Source organism: Rhyacophila brunnea, unplaced genomic scaffold (genome assembly GCF_057557595.1).
Source record: "Rhyacophila brunnea isolate RB1 unplaced genomic scaffold, BYU_Rbru_1.0 scaffold_17, whole genome shotgun sequence".
In the NCBI taxonomy this organism is placed as follows: domain Eukaryota; kingdom Metazoa; phylum Arthropoda; class Insecta; order Trichoptera; family Rhyacophilidae; genus Rhyacophila; species Rhyacophila brunnea.
Genome location: NW_028232827.1, coordinates 34,987,201 through 35,004,507, shown reverse-complemented (window position 1 = coordinate 35,004,507; position 17,307 = coordinate 34,987,201). Strand labels below are relative to the sequence as shown.

Here is a 17,307-nt window from a genome sequence, read left to right as displayed (position 1 = left end):
CCGTGCGAGTGACAGTGCAACCAGACCACAGAGCCATCATCAACATCATAAAAAGTCAGTGTCTGGCACCCTGTTAAATCGCCCCCACCCCTAGATCGGGAATCAACATCATCCTTAAAAATTACAGTCCACCTGCGAAAAGCGCCACCAATTACAAATAATTAAAACAAAAGTTGAACTTACCAGAAGTCGTTAAACAAATACCACTGCGGCTGTCCGTTTTGTGGAACTCTGCTCGGAATCTCATCTCCGTTCATCTTGATGAGCGAGACAATGTTCTTCTGAGCGTCGTCCACATAGCAGACGATGGCGCTCAGCGAGTACTGCCGTCTGGTCTCCTGCTCCCTCCCCTCCTGTGACTTGTGATTGTTTTCAGAGTATTCACTGCTCATGGAACCATTCTCTGAAGGCGGGCTCCAACTCTTACTCTTGGTGTATTGGTTTGATATGTCTCCCTGTGAATAAAATACAATAAAATAACTAATATTCTTAATTAAGAAGCTTCGTTGTCTCCTTCACATGATGGCCAATGAAATAACAGGCAGTATCGCCATTAATAATAATAATAAAACAAATGCTGTCACAATAAAACAGCTCTGACCTTTGAATTAAGTCCATTAACATCCATCTTGTCAATGGTGAGTTGCCCACTGGAGGAAAGGCGTGCGATGATATCGTGAGGCAGCCAAGGATACTGCCCGTACAGATGGTGAAGAACTGCAGGCGTGCTGCCGGTAGGAGCAGGAGAGTTGGAATTCGATTGTGGAATCGAGGTTGGCGACGGGGAAGCCTGCACCCTGTTTCTTGATACACTGAAATTAATGAAAGAAAACATATTAATAACAGATTAAGTATTACAGCAGGCCTTTACAAAATAAGGGCCTTTATTAAATCATTCACCAAGAAGCACTTTGCGGAAAATCTTTACGTAAAGTTTATGCCATGAATGTAGTTGTAAAAGTAACAATTATTAATATTATACGAATAGGTAATAGATGTCTGAATTTTCGGTACAAATATTCTTAACCTTGGATTTATAGCATGGGTGGCCAACCCGCGGCCCACTGGGTGTCAACTTGTGGCCCGTGGAGCAGTGAGAAAATAAAAATAATATCTATTGCTGCCGCTAGATGTGCTAATTTCGCAAATTGAGATTCGATATTGGCTCAAGATTTTAATAAGCACAGTGTGCTTTGTTGCATTTACAACGCCATTTTCAGTAGACGTGAATTTATTACCGGGAAATTTAAAAATGTAACATTGTGAAATATGTTGCAATGAACAGTTGAAAGAGAAATTTTATCAGGTTGGTTTGGAAGAGTTTTACAAAACATATTTGGACAAGGAGAAATATCCTTCATTTTACAAACATGCTCTAATGATGACTTCGCTATTTGGAAACACCTACATGTGTGAACAGCTTTTTAGTCGGATGAAGCATATCAAATCCCGAGTGAGAACACGAATCACTGATGTGCATTTGGAAAACTGTTTGCGTGTAGGAACAACTTCACTCGATATCGATATTGATGCACTTAGCTCTGTCACACAAAATCAAACTCTCACTACAATTTATTATTTTTATATTATTTTGTTTATTTTTTATTATTTAAAAAAAGTCTAATGTAATAAATATGTTGGATTCTCATTTTTGTTTTATTTTATTAATATAATATATAATATTTGTTTTGTATAATAAAAATAATGGTTGTGCGGCCCCCGGTAGGAAGTCTCATTTTTAGAATCTGGCCCGGCCGCTGAAAAGGTTGGCCACCCATGATTTATAGTATACGATACCAGATTACACACAAAATTTTTCATCAAAATCATTTATTTTGTTAGGATTGTATAATAACAAGTAGTACTCACTCGTCAGGATGTTTAAATCTACAGCCAGGCCGCGAACAATTCGTTCCGTATCTACAGGGTCTGTTGCTCGGTGGAGCGGTTGAAGATGTACCCGAATTATTTTCGTATGAGACAGGATGACCTAAGGCAGCGGAAACAGTCTGGAACAAAACACAACATTGACGTGAATAATTATTTCAGATCAGTTTATTATAGCACCTACACAATCAGATGGCCATACGGAGAAAGAAACCCTCAGACATAAGCAGAGTATTGAGAAATATATCCACCATTCGAGTCTTAGGAAAATTTGATCAGCCAAGGTACGGCTATTAGAAACATGGAGATAAAAAATCGGATGACGTAGCCTCTTATCATATTACAGTAAAACTTCGTTAACACGAATTTCACGGGACTGAAAATCAAAGAAAAATTCGTATTACGAAATATGAAATGTATGGGGGGGAAAATACTAAAATTTTGAAAGAAAAAAAAAATTGATTTTCATTAACCCTTTCAAAGCGCTACGAATCCCGACTTAATACAACAGTGCGCATTGTGATTTCAAGCATCAATAAATCGTAAATACTTTCAGTCAAACATACACAAATAGAGTCGTAAAAAATCGGTGTCAAGTTCAAAAATGATTACGACTGAACCTAATATTTTATGGGACTCTAAAAATTAACATTCGTCGCCTAAATCTGATAAGAAATCACGAACAAGATTGCTTCATAGAAAAAATGCCAGCTTACCCGAGTGCCAGTTACGAATCGGCATGGACAAGTGCGTCGATGACAGATGACAAACACTTCAGTATTTAGTCTACCCAAACCACTTAATAAATTTCGACAAATATTTATTTACACCCCACTTTTAAATATTATTAGTTTGTTTTGATAATTAATCGTGACGCTATACCTACATTAAACAGAACACATAATAAAATCCACACCAATGTTATACGTAATAATATTTTTTTAGCACTTCAAAATTTCAATAATTAAGCTTTTCATGATATTGTCTAAAACACGGGTATACACATAACGGCATATTGCACTCGGAACACATTATATCTTGAATACTTTTTAGTTTTTGGTTTATGTTTTGAATTTGCACAAACATGATAGACTCTGCAAGGGTATTGTCGTTTATTAGTCGTAGGAATTATATCCTGAATCATGAATTGCTTCTCCCATTTCATCGCACAAATTAGCAGGGATATCCATTTTAAAATAATCACAAAAAATCGAATACGCAAAATATACGTAGCCATCACAAAAACTGTTTTTAATTTTTTCGATTGTGTAAAAATGTTTATTCACTTAATTCAATTCACTTAACGTATCTTTTCTTTATAAATGACTGATAACTGGGGTAAATAAACAATTTTTGTCCGTTTTACATAATAGTATAACCAGAAAATAGTATTTAAAAATGTTAATCAACGATAAACAAAGAGAAATATTAAATCGCGGACTCGTATATTTAAATTACACCTTGTTCAAATTATTTTCCGAAACTATTAACTTGCGGATAATATTATACTAGCAGATAGACGAATGATTGCAATCTCCAAAAGTATTCCTTTGTAAAAAAGTTTTGTAAATTCACTTTGATTAATGTAATTTTAGAATATTCTATTTAAACAGTTTACGCACCAAATAGTTTTTCAATCACTAAAAAACAATATAACATATTATATCACAAACTCGTATCATTACAAACCATTGATACACTACTAGATGAGGAGTTCCCATACAAGTGTCATTTTAAAAATGTACTACAAAAGAAGATATTACGAATATCGTCTTATAATATTTCCTTGTAGGTATAATTGCGTTAAGACCGTTCTTCCGGATTCCCGAATTTCACCCGTATTGCCCTGGCTGTAAAACTAAATTTGCATTCTTGGAATAGTGACCCTAAGGGTGTCTGCAACCCAAAGCTTGCAAGCTACCAAAAATTATTTCTGAGCGGACAGAGTAAGTCGTCATGCGCTGACTATTAGGTAGAGTAAGATGCAAGCTAGATCGGGCTTACTCATAATTATTGCCAGGTCGTTTTCGAGACAAATATTAAGTGAGCTTATATCGAGTTAAGTCCGCTGATATTAAAACAGTAAGTTTTAATACTGGCCGAGTCGCTGAAAATCGGGTGTCATTTTAAGAAGCATATGATTCATCCAGTAGTATATCAATGTTACAAACGCGTCAGTAAAATGTCTTCGGCGCACATGCACTGAGTAGCAATAAGGCCAATATAGGCGGAAAATTTGAAGTGACCCGATGACGGATATTTTTTATATCCGAGACACACTCCAGAAAAATATTTATTTAAATTAGATAGAACAAAAGTTTAGACTATACATCGACAGATGTCAGGAGAAGGATGATTTCTGAATAAATAAAATGAATATTCAAATTTTTCGCGCCTGGCCGAAAGCAGTACTAGGCAAACGAAAATCGAAATGACTTTAGTCAGCTGATGCGCGGATGATTTATTACCAAGCTTAAAATAATATTGATATTGCATATTTAAAAAAAATGTATTAGGCTCTCATAAGACCCTGCAGGTAGATTGTTTATGAAAAATGGCAATGCCTTCTAGAATTTTCACCTATTTTACTAAGCTTAAAATAATATAGATGTTGCATATTTTAAAAAAAATGTATCAGTCTCTCAAAAGACCCTGCAGGTAGATTGTTAATGAAAAATGACAATACCTTCTAGAATTTTCACCTATTTTACTAAGTTTAAAATAATATAGATATTGCATATATTTTTTTTAATGTATCAGGCTCTCATAGACCCCTGCAGGTAGATTGTTTATGACAAATGGCAATGCCTTCTCGAATTTTCACCTATTTTACTAAGCTTAAAATAATGTAGATATTGCGTACATGTGCATGCGTATAGTCGTTCAATACCTACAACCAAGTAAACAACACGTGTTGTAAACATAACCAATATTGTGTCATAATAAAAATATATATTTATAAACAAATTTCTGGAGACTAACATTCTACACTGTTAATTTATATTCATAAAACTTTATTTATATTTGAGTTTATATTTATTTTTCATTGTAAAGGTTGTGTATCAAGATTTGAGGCTATATTTATGTAAGTATTATTTATGAGTAAAATTATATATCAATAAATAAATAAATTTTGTGAAAGTTGAGTTGGTAAATAATTCAAACAATGGTATGTTGTAAATTTACAATATTTAAACACTTCATACACAAAAATACATATTTTTACGGTTTAGGATATTTGTCGTATATCCCATGTCAATTTATTTATTAGCGGTTTATAATAATAATGAAGACAATAATGATTATGTTTCATCACAAAAGCCAATATCACGTTTCAGTTAAACCATTAAATAGGCTATGTTCTACTTTTGATTTGTAATAAATTATTATTGTTAACGAAAATAGTTGTACAGTCATCTGTTTAAGCAAAGATGGTCGAAATAGAGGTTTGCTAAATTTTTCAAACACAGGTTTTGAGATAGGTAGGAAGTAGGTAACATTCTGCAATAATATTTTGTTTTGCTATTTTTTGTTTTGTTACGTCAAAGAAGTATAACTTCTAACGCGCGTACATAAGTACACACAAAGATTTTTTTGAATATGTCAACACAATCGTTTGGCATTGGTTCTCTAGTAAAACTATGTGAAAATCCAATAAACAATCAACAATTTAACACCTACAGCCCTGAAACATGTGAGTTATTGTTTTTCCTTTGAGTGGAGTGCAATTATGTCACTGATGTGTTAATGGGTCATAAAATGTCAGGATTATTTTTATTACCTTCATAGCAATTTATGATGTTTTAAAAAAAGTCTGTCACAATTTTCAATGACTGGCTCATGAAATATTTATTACGATTTATTGAAAATTTTTATATGCCAGGACTCTGAAATCATTTCGTATTATGAAATTCGAATTAAAGGTATGGTTTTATATGAAAAGGGACATTTTGATTTACGGCGAATTTCGAATTATCCGTGTTCTTATTAACGAGGTTTTACTGTAGTATTTAAGATTAATGTTGGATCCGGTTTGGCCACATGCTATAGATACCCCAATTGGCCTGCCTAATATAATTGACAAGTGATAAAGACTCTTGGACATACTGTGAGACGGACATAGAAGAATTAACCAAAACTTGTATATTGATGATTTTGTATACTCACAAAGTCCATCTGTTTTTGCCAGAATTCCTTATCGGCCGGCAACGTTAGTCCACAGTTCACTGCCAACAGATGTGGAAGCTGCGTCACAGAACAACATTGTAATGTCGGACTAAATTTACTGCACCTTTCACACCTGTAAATTAAAAAAAATGAATTAGTATTATAATAGCACATTAAGCATTTAGATAAAGCAAGTATGCATTTAAAGCAGATGGGAACCTACCAGCTATGCCAGAACATGCCTAAAATTTGAGATATCTACTAATATAGAATGGTTTTATTTATTTATAACATAGAAACACGTTGGTCACCAGTTATAGTATGTTTTAGTTATAAAACAGAAACACTTCCGTTTTAGTATTTATTCAGAGTTCACAGAGATTAATCAACAATAACAGAGAATACTTCGAACGGTACACGAAAACAGATTAACAAGATAAGATGACTCGCTTGACCAAATAACCAGATGAACTTTCTAAAGGATTACTACAGTTCAGGTAGGTATCACATTTGACAACTAGAAACCACACTTATCACTAGAAGCGAATCTCGATAGTGTAAGGTGCTTAGTTTCAAAATAGAGGAACTGTATAATGAAAAGGGTCAGAGCTAATGAGACTAAGCCAACTGGCTGTAAGACTGTGAGAGATATCAATTACGGAGTAAACATAGAGTTAAATTTCAAAGTCACGCCGCTATATATAGAGTTAAATCCTAATCTGTCTACATAGCGCTTGCAGCGTCCAGTCAATGGGCCGTGCCATCTATGGGTCTGTTTTCGAAGTCACGCCACTATATATAGAGTTAAATCCTAATTTGTCTACATAGCGCTTGCGGCGTCCAGTCAATGGGCCATGCCATCTATGATCTGTTTTTGAAGTCACGCCGCTATACTATTAGATAATCAAACTGTCTTGTTTGACATTCTTAACGTGTTTTAGTTTGGACAAAGGGATACCTGAAGGTGGAAGCCTCGTCATGCTATCACTTTTTGCGATAACAACCTAACCTTATCTCTCCGGATATCTAATTGAGGTGTTAGTTTGTATTTATTTGTGTGAGAATTCTTCTGATAAGTGAAGACATACTGTGTGTACTGTGTAGTCATTTTATATTATTATCCATGTGTTTTTAGTTCAATATTAATCTATATCATTGTATTGTCTCTCTCATGTGCCTGTCCTCCTGGCAAAAAAGGTCTGTCGATCCTGCTTCCATTTTATGGAGTGTCTGAGAGGGTAAGATAATAAATACCTAATAGATTCTCGGGTTTCCACAGCATGTACTTCTTCCTTCTTTCCTTGAAGATTCGGGCTCGTTGCAGAGGCCATTATCAAGAGATAACCCGAAACGTCGAGGAAAGAAGGAATAAATACACACTGTGGAAACCCGAGAATCTATTACGATAAAAAACAACCGTGAAAGTCTAAAATATTATAATACCTAATATGTAAGCAAACAGTGAATATTACTCCAATAGCTTCGATTGAAAGATTGCTCTGCATGGAATTGGACCGTTTTTATTTTCACCATTCAACCTTTCCATTTTTTGATTATCATAATGAAATCCTGTTAATCGTAAATCCGGATAATCAAAGTGCTGCTGTACTTAAACAAATACTAATAGGCCGTCAATGGAAATAGGTCAAAACGAACCGTTTATGACGGTCTCATCTTACGCCGGAACCGTTTATTGCCGTAATAAAACTTGTCGAGTGTTCACCCACTTGCCTGCAAATCTGTATATTCGGGTGCCGCCGTGTTGCATAATGCTCCATTCAAATAACGGTGTTTGTATATGTACGTCTATTTGAAACAAGTATTCCTTATATTAAAACAGAAAAATATTTTTTCTCTATGGTCACTTTTTAATGTCTATGGGCACTAAAATTTCACATTTTGCTGCTAGATATCCCTAGTAGTTCCTATATTTTGCACTCGCTATTACATACTTTCATATTATTTCTTTTATTTTTCGATTAATATTACATTATGGCCGGATAATCTGAATGCCGAATAAACGTTATTAAATAAATATAATCATTACAATATAAACAAATAAAAGTAAATGGTTATCGTGATAGTATACCTACCTACCATATAATTATTATGCATAAATCGATTCCAGCATAATCATGTGAATTGAGTTGTTAAAAATATTATATTATATTTATTATTTGATTTTCATGAATCTGCATCTGATGTGTATTTACTAACGAGACTCTTAAATTTGAAAGCGTCGCCGCTTTTACGAAATTTGCGGCATTGTAGATTAGCTTCATCTACGAAAGCAAAGTTTAGTACCTATAAATAAAGCAGTCATAATTGAATAAAATGAAGCACCAATTATAGGATCAATTGTAAAATAGATAATACAATTAGACAATAATCAAAATAATTCACTGAATCATAATGAGATATGGAATAAAACAAGTACCTTTGACAATTATCAACAAACGCGGGCTGTCAGTTGCAATCTGTCAAAAATCATCTCTGCCGAATTTAGCAATCGGTTCGCTAAACTTATGGTAGAGGGGCATTAGGTATTCGGGTTCGGCGAGATGCTTATGTACAAAGTCTCCATGAACGCAATTATACGTTTTGCACGCCATCTGGCGTAAAATCGCATTCGAAAATATTGGGTGGATGGCCTATTAGTTACATATTTGTTTTCCAGCCAACTGTGTAAACATAGGTTTTGATGTAATCACAATCATATATGAGATGTATGTAAACAAAATACGATGAGAAGTTCACAATTTAGTGATAGATTATGATCACAGGTTGAGTTGAAACTATCTTACCAAGCAGGGGTAGTTTTTCTTGGACATAAAGAACTCTTGAGGACATCTGTGAAATTGACAGGGTCAACCGGTGTCTTATTTGGATATTGTAAATTACACAACAGCACTATTGACTCCTTATGTTCCTAAAATCATAAAAATGAAATACATATTGTCGTCATTCAGGCAAAAGTCACTATCAATCGAAACATAAATTTGAGATTTGAATGGAAATATTTTTCTCAGCATTTTCCAAGTCATAACATACATTTTATCTTTAGGGCATGAAAAAATATTCCATAGAAGTTAAAATTTCTTACTTCTCTGTTGCACTTTAAACATTTGTGGACTTGTAACTGCTTTGTGCCAAAGAGTCTTGATATTTCGGTCTCGTCATGATTCTGCTTTTTGGAGTGCTCATCGTTATTCGTGTAGCCATCGGAGAAGCCGTCAAAGGATTGGCTGTCATTCACATCGCCAGTGTTTGAATCGCCCGCACCTAAAAATGAAATGATTTAACAACGGAATGATTCAGATCCCTACAAGTTTAAATTTCAAATGCTGAAATTTTAATAACATATAAGTGTGTAATTAACAAGGATGAATATTATCTATAATGATTTCTTTCATGTCTTTTTATATATGTGCCCACTCTCCATCATCACGCGGACGTAAAGGAAGGCTACCATATGCTTCTTTATCATAAAAATGTTATTTATTTGATACATACCATACCTCCTACAGATATTATTACCCCTTGAAGGTAAAATTATTGCAAGGGACAATAACTATATTATGGTTATCATAGGTAGATTTTGGTATGCTATATCGTAACTACGTTCAAGCTAGTAACTGTTGCTTATAATAATCTGAGCCAATAAGAATTGTGATAATTCAATTAAAACATAAATATAATGAAAAAACAGTTTAATTTCAAAGGTGTAAGCCAGCTCACACATCTAAATTCACCTCGTCTGCGACACAGCCATAAATCAAACCTTTTAGGAACGTCGCATTCACGTTGCATAGCCGGTCGCGCACAATGAGCCTAGCGAAAGTAACGATTTCAACCTCAAAGTCGTCAAAAAAAAATGCCATCAGACGCCGAAAAAACGATAAATATGTATTGAGCGCAGAAATCTTTAGAAGTGGTCTCTCCTCGTATCATCATATACACGTATAATTATATTTCAATTTATTGGACAAGTAAATATTGGTGCACACATCGTTTGTAGGAGATAAGTACGGCAACTGGTGACGTTTGAATTGAAATGGCTGACTCGTAGCAGTTTGCGCAGGGGCAACTGCAACACTGAAGTAAAGCGCTGGCCTTCCACCCAAGAGTTCTGGGTTCGATCCCGGTGAGGACACAATATTTATGTGTTTTTCTCAAAGCCTGGGTGTTTGTGATTGTTCAAAAATTACGAACAACCACCTTGTATGAAAAATCAAGGAGGACTTGCAGCGCTAGTCGCATGAAATTTATTGATAGCGTCACAAGATGTTTTTTCAAAGTAAAATGTCGCATGCCACCAATGTGCAGAGCTCCATTTGATAATGTGTGTTTTGTAAATAACAATTACGTCACATCGACGTATTCGACATGTTGCAGACGAGACGAGATGTGCGAGCCGGCTAAAACCACATGTCATTTTTTTTTTTTCAGTAGAAACGTTGACAGAAGTTAGACAGAATGAAACCAATTTATTTCCATCCAGTAATTAATAGGTAATATAAGTCATCCAGTATTCCAATGAATATATTTTTTAAATAATCACAAATCTGGTTCTTGTGTTTCTGCACCCTTCTTTTCAGAGATAGACAAATTACGTGATTAAGCTTGTTTGTAATATAACATTTTCCAAACAACTTTTGACTTATATATTCTTACGCAAATGTACAGAATCATACTAAGTTATTGAATCAATAATAAAACGAAAAATGCAATTTTATGACTCATGTGTGACACCTACGCCATAGAAATGAGACGTCTATTTCCAAAAAATGACAATTCCATATGGACAAAGACATATTTAATGAACTATAATTTTCAAAACCAGACAAAAACACATGAAAACAATGTGTAAAAGTAATAACTTACAAAAACAGATAAATTAAAATAATATAAACAAATACCAATATACCAAATTATATCTTGCTTATCTTCATTGAATTCACAGTTATTGAAAATAGACTAGATCAAAAAAAAAAAAAAACCATGCCTTAAAAGTGCACAAATTTAAAAATTATCCTACACAGAACAAATATAATATATTATATGATATAAGTACATAGATACGACTGAAAAATAATGCTAAAAAAACAATCCAATGACAATATCAATGTAGAAGCAAATTACGAATATGAACATTTCAATACTTCAATTACGACATTATAGCCCGTTCATCAATAAAATGCAAATGTAAATACGTATTATCGTGTAAATTTGAAGGCTGCATGCACGGATCAAAAAAGTTTAGCTGCTTCTGAATTCTCACGCGATAGTTGCAACCTGCGCGACATGTGCACCTGCTCAGTGGAACGATAATGGCGACCTATCAGAAAAAATATGAAATACACCGTGTAGAACATTTTGATGTTCACCGATTTTCACGACCCGTCAAATAGCACCACCCAACGACGACAACTTGTCTGGCTTATGCTTGAAGAATCAGATTGGTGAGACAGTCAGGACTTTGGCATGTAAACAGTTTGTCGCGATAGTTTAATTTACACGCTATTACTGGCGGTAAATCCATGCTCGTGTACAGGCGCTATTACTTTAAAAATAATGTATAATATTATTAGATATTATAAAATACTTATAAATAATAATAATGTCGATTTATATTTCGTTTTAATAACATGATTTATTTTGCATTTCTTTTATATATAAGGGCTCTGGAAACAAAATGGCAGTCTTCATTTTCGCAATATATTAGCGAGTTATTAAAAAAAAAATTCTTATAGGTATAATTTCTAAAAAAAAGTATTTTTAAGTGTTGTTTGTATTAGAGGTGAGTTGGAAATACTGTCACCAGTTTGTGTACTCAAGTCTTGGATGCAACTACTCATACTCAGTACGTGTGGCCCAATAAACTTGTCACAAACGATGAGATCATCGCAAGTCGCTCGCTAGTTGGTAGACTTTCAAGTATATTTTAATTTATTAGTCTATGCACTCGAATGACATAATCTTATGTATGAACTTGTGTAATTGGCAGCACATTCCCTCGGGAATGTGGTGACGGCATAGGCTTGTTATGACAGCTCAAAACATGTTTAAAATTAAAAAAAAATCATTGTATATTCATTTTATGTTAACAAGAATATTATAACCTAACATAAAAACAACTCATAAATTTAAAATGTGTTTAAAATTTTATATTAAATGTGACATTTCGAAAAGCCGATGGAATCGGCTCAGTGTATTTTTAGCGATTCTATTAAAGCCGATATTTCAAATACTAGTAAGTATTTTGGAACAAATTTCGATACCAAGTATTTTTTATACTGGTAGCAAGTATACTTAGTCTTCAAAATCTACCAGTTTTCCCACTTTTAGTTTGTATACTAATAATATATAACATGTTATAATACCTATAAGAAAGATGTAAGACATTTTTAATGACTCGCCAACGTATTGCGATAATGGAGACTGCCGTTTTTGTTTCCAGAGCCCTCATATATAAATGAAATGCAAAATAAATCATGTTATTATTATGTAGGTACATACTGTTAACGTAGATTACTTCTCAAAACAATCACAGTAGATGACAACTGATACTAAGCAGAGGAAAATAGTTTGAAACATTTACTGCTACATAATATAACATTAGACCACAGATGAAGTCTGCTGTCAAATCAAAAACAAATAAAAACTATTTTCTACGGGGAGACTACAGGACAGCAATGTAACACAAACAAAAGCATTCCGTTCCAGAAGGTAAAGGGGGTCAAAGCAGCATACAACGATCTATCTCAGATTACGATTTTACCTCGAAAACCGAGCGACGGAAACCCGACACCGCCCAACCGACTATCGAGGGACAGTTTCGGCTCCTCCTCGTAATAACCCACATCCCTGGAGTCATCCAGCGCAGTCGGAGACAGCCATAAATATTTACCCTCGTCCTGCACCATAAGTAGGCTGATCCTGTCCCTCTCTTCCGCCTCCCGCCTTTTTCTCCATGCCGGCGTCTTCAGCTGGTATCCTTCAGAGTTGTTCCCGTCTATGATGAAGTCATTGGGCGTGCTGTTGAAGAAGTCTTTTGTCTGGTCTTCTGGCTGGTAGGCGAAGTCTTCATTCCGGTATGGGTCATCGTCAGTGTGATTCTCGTAAGGAGTGGATAAGTTCACTGTCGATAGACGGTCAGTTAACGACTGGGTGTTTTGGTCGGCTTCCATTTCGCGTTTCCTCGTTTCAAGGATCTCATAGTGCATTTGGTGGAGAATGAAACGGTTCCAACTCTGAAAGAAAAGCATTGAATAGCTGTTATCATGACGTTTGACAATTATTCAGCTAAGTATATAAATAAAAATGGATTAATCATTCACTCTGATATTAATTAAAAATCAACAATATGCACTCTTATTGGGCCAAGTGAATAAACATAATTATTCTTTTTCCATATGTGATATTTTTTTAAGTAAATGTCAATAAACTACAATGTGAAGCATACCATTTAAAAAAGCGTAAAACGCAAAGAGTTTGGATTATAACTAGAGAAGACATATTTTTTGGTATACAACATTGGATAGTGATTCCACAACATATCTAAATTATGTATAATTTTGAAAAATATTCAATAAATTTTAAATGTAATTGGATATGGCAGTCTGTATTGGCATTTCATTATTGTAATGTATGTGACATAGACTTCGACTTCTACATCGAGACGAGCATGTCACTGCGCCCGTTTCTGCAACGAAATCCATTGCAATACCGCCATCATGTAAAAAGCGCGTGACGTAATACTGTCATCCCATACAGCGCCATGCTATTATAGATGTCAATATATAAAAGCCGAACGGTACCTACTGTTATTTACAATTATTCATATAAATATTCTAAATCTAATGGTTCGGTATAGTTTTGTATTATCTATTTACAATAACTGACATTATCTGCCTTTTCACAGGTAGTTATAACTACACCTGTGTTATAATTTTCTTTTTAATAATTTGCTAGAATGCTTTGGTTTCGGTATAAATCGAACATGTTTCATATTTGAAATGGTCAATGAATATTTTAGTAAGTATATAGTTGATAAAACAATACCATCCATTCATAACAAATTCAAGTTTCAGGGCTGGTCATGACAATGTCTGCACATTTCGTAATTTATCAACATAATCAATCAATCGATTGATCGAGTAAATCTTAAATTGTGTAGAAATACTTATTTTCGACAGATGAGGGCGATAACAGCGTGTGAAGTTTGTGTATGTTAGCAGCTAATTTAATTATGGCTTCTAATTTTTCGGTAAGTATAAATATTCAAAACTAGGAAGTATCTTATTAAAAGTATTTTATTAATCTTTGGGAATAATTTAAAATCATCAGGAAGTAAAAAATGCTCAATGGTAAGTATTCAAATAATATATGAGAAAGTATTTAAATAAGCACAGGGAATTATTAAAATGTTTAATGTCAAGTAGAAATATTTGTGTGTCAGAATAGATTAAAATTTGGGCAGAAATAATTTAATTGGCCGTTTTTTTTAAATTTCTAGGATAGTATCATTCTCTGTCATTCCAACCAGGGTTATAACATAGACTAATATTCGAGTTAGTTGTATCATAGACTAATACCATAATCGTCTATGGTTATGCTGTACCTTGACAGCTGATGACAGTTGACTTCCTCAGCACTAGAAATCTAGAATAGTATTTTTTCTTTCTATTATAATGAATGTATCTAAAAAAAAATGGCTCCACAATTCAATGTGGATCTTCTGAGTAAAGTTTCTTAACCCTTTCTAAGCGTTACGAATCCCGACTTAGTACAACAGTGCGCGTTGTTATTTCAAGCATCAATAAATCGTAATAAATGTCAGTCAAACATACACAAATAGAGTAGTAAAAAATCGGAGTCAAGTTCAAAAATGATTATGACAGAACCTAATATTTTATGTGACTCTAAAAATAAACATTCGTCGCCTAAAACTGATAAGAAATCACGAACAAGATTTCTTCATTGAAAAAATGCCGGCTTACTCGAGCGGCGCCATGACACTTACAAAATGGTGCTGGACTAATGCGTCGATGACAGATTAACAAGTGTAAGAACAGTTCAGTATTATAGTCTACGGCTACGATTTCGACAAATATGTCATACACATAATGAATAATAATATGGTTTATGACTTTTATGAGCATTTTTGTTGAGTGTGTTAAAAAAATATCAGTCATAAATAGCTCATTTTTATAGCATCCAGGACATCTCAAACTGTGTAACTTTTATTTGAACTCCCATACACATTGCAGCACTGCAGGTCGAGTATAAATAAATCATCCTTGAGAACTACTGGCTATTTGAGAGTAATGTACTTACCACCAATGCCTGGTTTGTACCTACCATTGACCCCGAACTGAATGGAATCGAATGACACATAGTTTATAACAAAACGGTTTATTTTTCGAATACCTATTAGGCTATTACAATTCGTAAAATATTAAATTTCAAACACTTTTTGCACTTCTAAATGCTTTATAGTCACCACAATTTTATTTTCAAGTTCATTTGTTTTTTTTTTTATTATATTACTTCAATAACCTGTGGGTCTATTCTATACTTATCGAACACTAAAGTGATAAATAGTATCAAACTTAGGGTAGGTTTGTATCAAAATATTAGCACTTATTGTAACAATTACACGAAGTTGGTTTTTATTGTTGCAATAAGTGCGATATTTCAACAGCAGCAAGATAGGTGCTGTTAAAATATAGCACTTATTGCAACAATAAAAACCAACTTCGTGTAATTGTTACAATAAGTGCTAACATTTTGATACAAACCTACCCTAAGTATGATAATATTTATTACTTTATCACTTTAGCGGTCGATAAGTATAGAATAGACCCACTGGTACTAGAATAGGTAATCTCTTATTTTATTATAATGACATGATAGTAAGTAACTCGAGTTATTTTCGACTATAAATATAAGAAGAATTCTCCATAAAAAAAAATAGTAGTCATGAATCAAACCCTTTTGAATAGTGTTACGAAAAAAATAATTCTCAAGTGTCTGTCTCACACCAGCAGACGATGATTTGCCGCGCAGTGTATAAAAATTCAGTAGCGCGGGACCTGGTGTAGCGTAATACGACAATTTCCGCATTTATGCGGGAACGGGCATCTGATTGTTCGTGTCTTTTCTTTATAAATGGCTGATAACTAGGGTAAATAAATAATTTTTGTCTGTTTCACCTAATTCTATAACCAGAAAATAGTATTTAAAAATGTTAATCAATGATAAACAAAGAGACATATTGAATCGCGGACTCCTAGGTATATTTAAATGACACCTTGTTCAAATTATTTTCCGAAACTATTTACTCGCGGATAATATAATAGCAGATAGGCGAATGAATGCAATCTCCAAAAGCATTCCTTTTGTAAAAATATTTTGTAAATTCACTTTGATCAATGTAAATTTCGAATATTCTATTTAACAGTTTACGCACCAAATAGTTTTTCAATCATTAAAAAACAATATAACTTATTATATCGCAAACTCGTATCGTTACAAACACGTCAGTCAAATGTCTTCGACGCACATGCACTAAGAAGCGATAAGACACTATATACGCGGCAAATTTGAATTGGCCCGATGACTGATATTTTTTTATTCAAGACACGCTCCCGAAAAATATTTATTTAAATTAGATAGAACAAAAGTTTAGGCTATCCATTGACAGATGTCAAGAGAAGGATGATTTCTGAATAAATTAAATCAATGTTCGAATTATTCGCGCCTGGCCGAAAGGAGTACTAGGCAAACGAAAATCGAAATGACTTTAGTCAGCTGACGCGCGGATGACTCGCGCGTATAGGCTGACTAAAGTCAGTTGCCGCGTTAGAAAGGTTAAGAAATTCGTTCTAGCCATCAGCTGTAACTGTTGGTTCTATGCTCTGGGTACAACAGAATTAGTTTGTAATCAATTATTAATGTTTATTAGAAACTGTTTTCAGTAGGTATCTACACTGGGCTAATGACCATTGAAAATACATGCTCCATTATAGAATTATGTTGTATGCCTAGTGTGTATTATCATATATTTTTAACATTTAAAAAAGTAAGAAGACAGGTAGGTAGGTACACCAGATGTGTCTATTATAGGTTTATTTTTGACATAAAAATTAAGAATAAGGCAGACTTCAGTTCTTTACAAAAAAAAATACATGGCAACTTGAAGGGTCGCTTGGCTTGTCATGTCAACGGTGAACGGTGTGACCAGGTTAT

At 33.9% G+C, this 17,307-nt stretch overlaps 1 protein-coding gene across 1 annotated transcript in view; it reads right to left on the bottom strand.

The window, feature by feature from the left end:
- The window catches only part of PAN2 (PAN2-PAN3 deadenylation complex catalytic subunit PAN2), a 45,414-nt gene that overhangs the window by 11,859 nt on the left and 16,248 nt on the right, over positions 1–17,307 (bottom strand). Inside the window, exons 13-19 of the mRNA XM_085944300.1 lie at positions 12,965–13,307; positions 9,158–9,336; positions 8,859–8,983; positions 6,055–6,187; positions 1,870–2,009; positions 602–812; positions 184–455 (exon numbers count right to left, since the gene is read on the bottom strand). Coding sequence (XP_085800426.1) covers positions 184–455; positions 602–812; positions 1,870–2,009; positions 6,055–6,187; positions 8,859–8,983; positions 9,158–9,336; positions 12,965–13,307 — 1,403 coding nt within the window. The remainder of the gene's footprint in view (positions 1–183; positions 456–601; positions 813–1,869; positions 2,010–6,054; positions 6,188–8,858; positions 8,984–9,157; positions 9,337–12,964; positions 13,308–17,307) is intronic.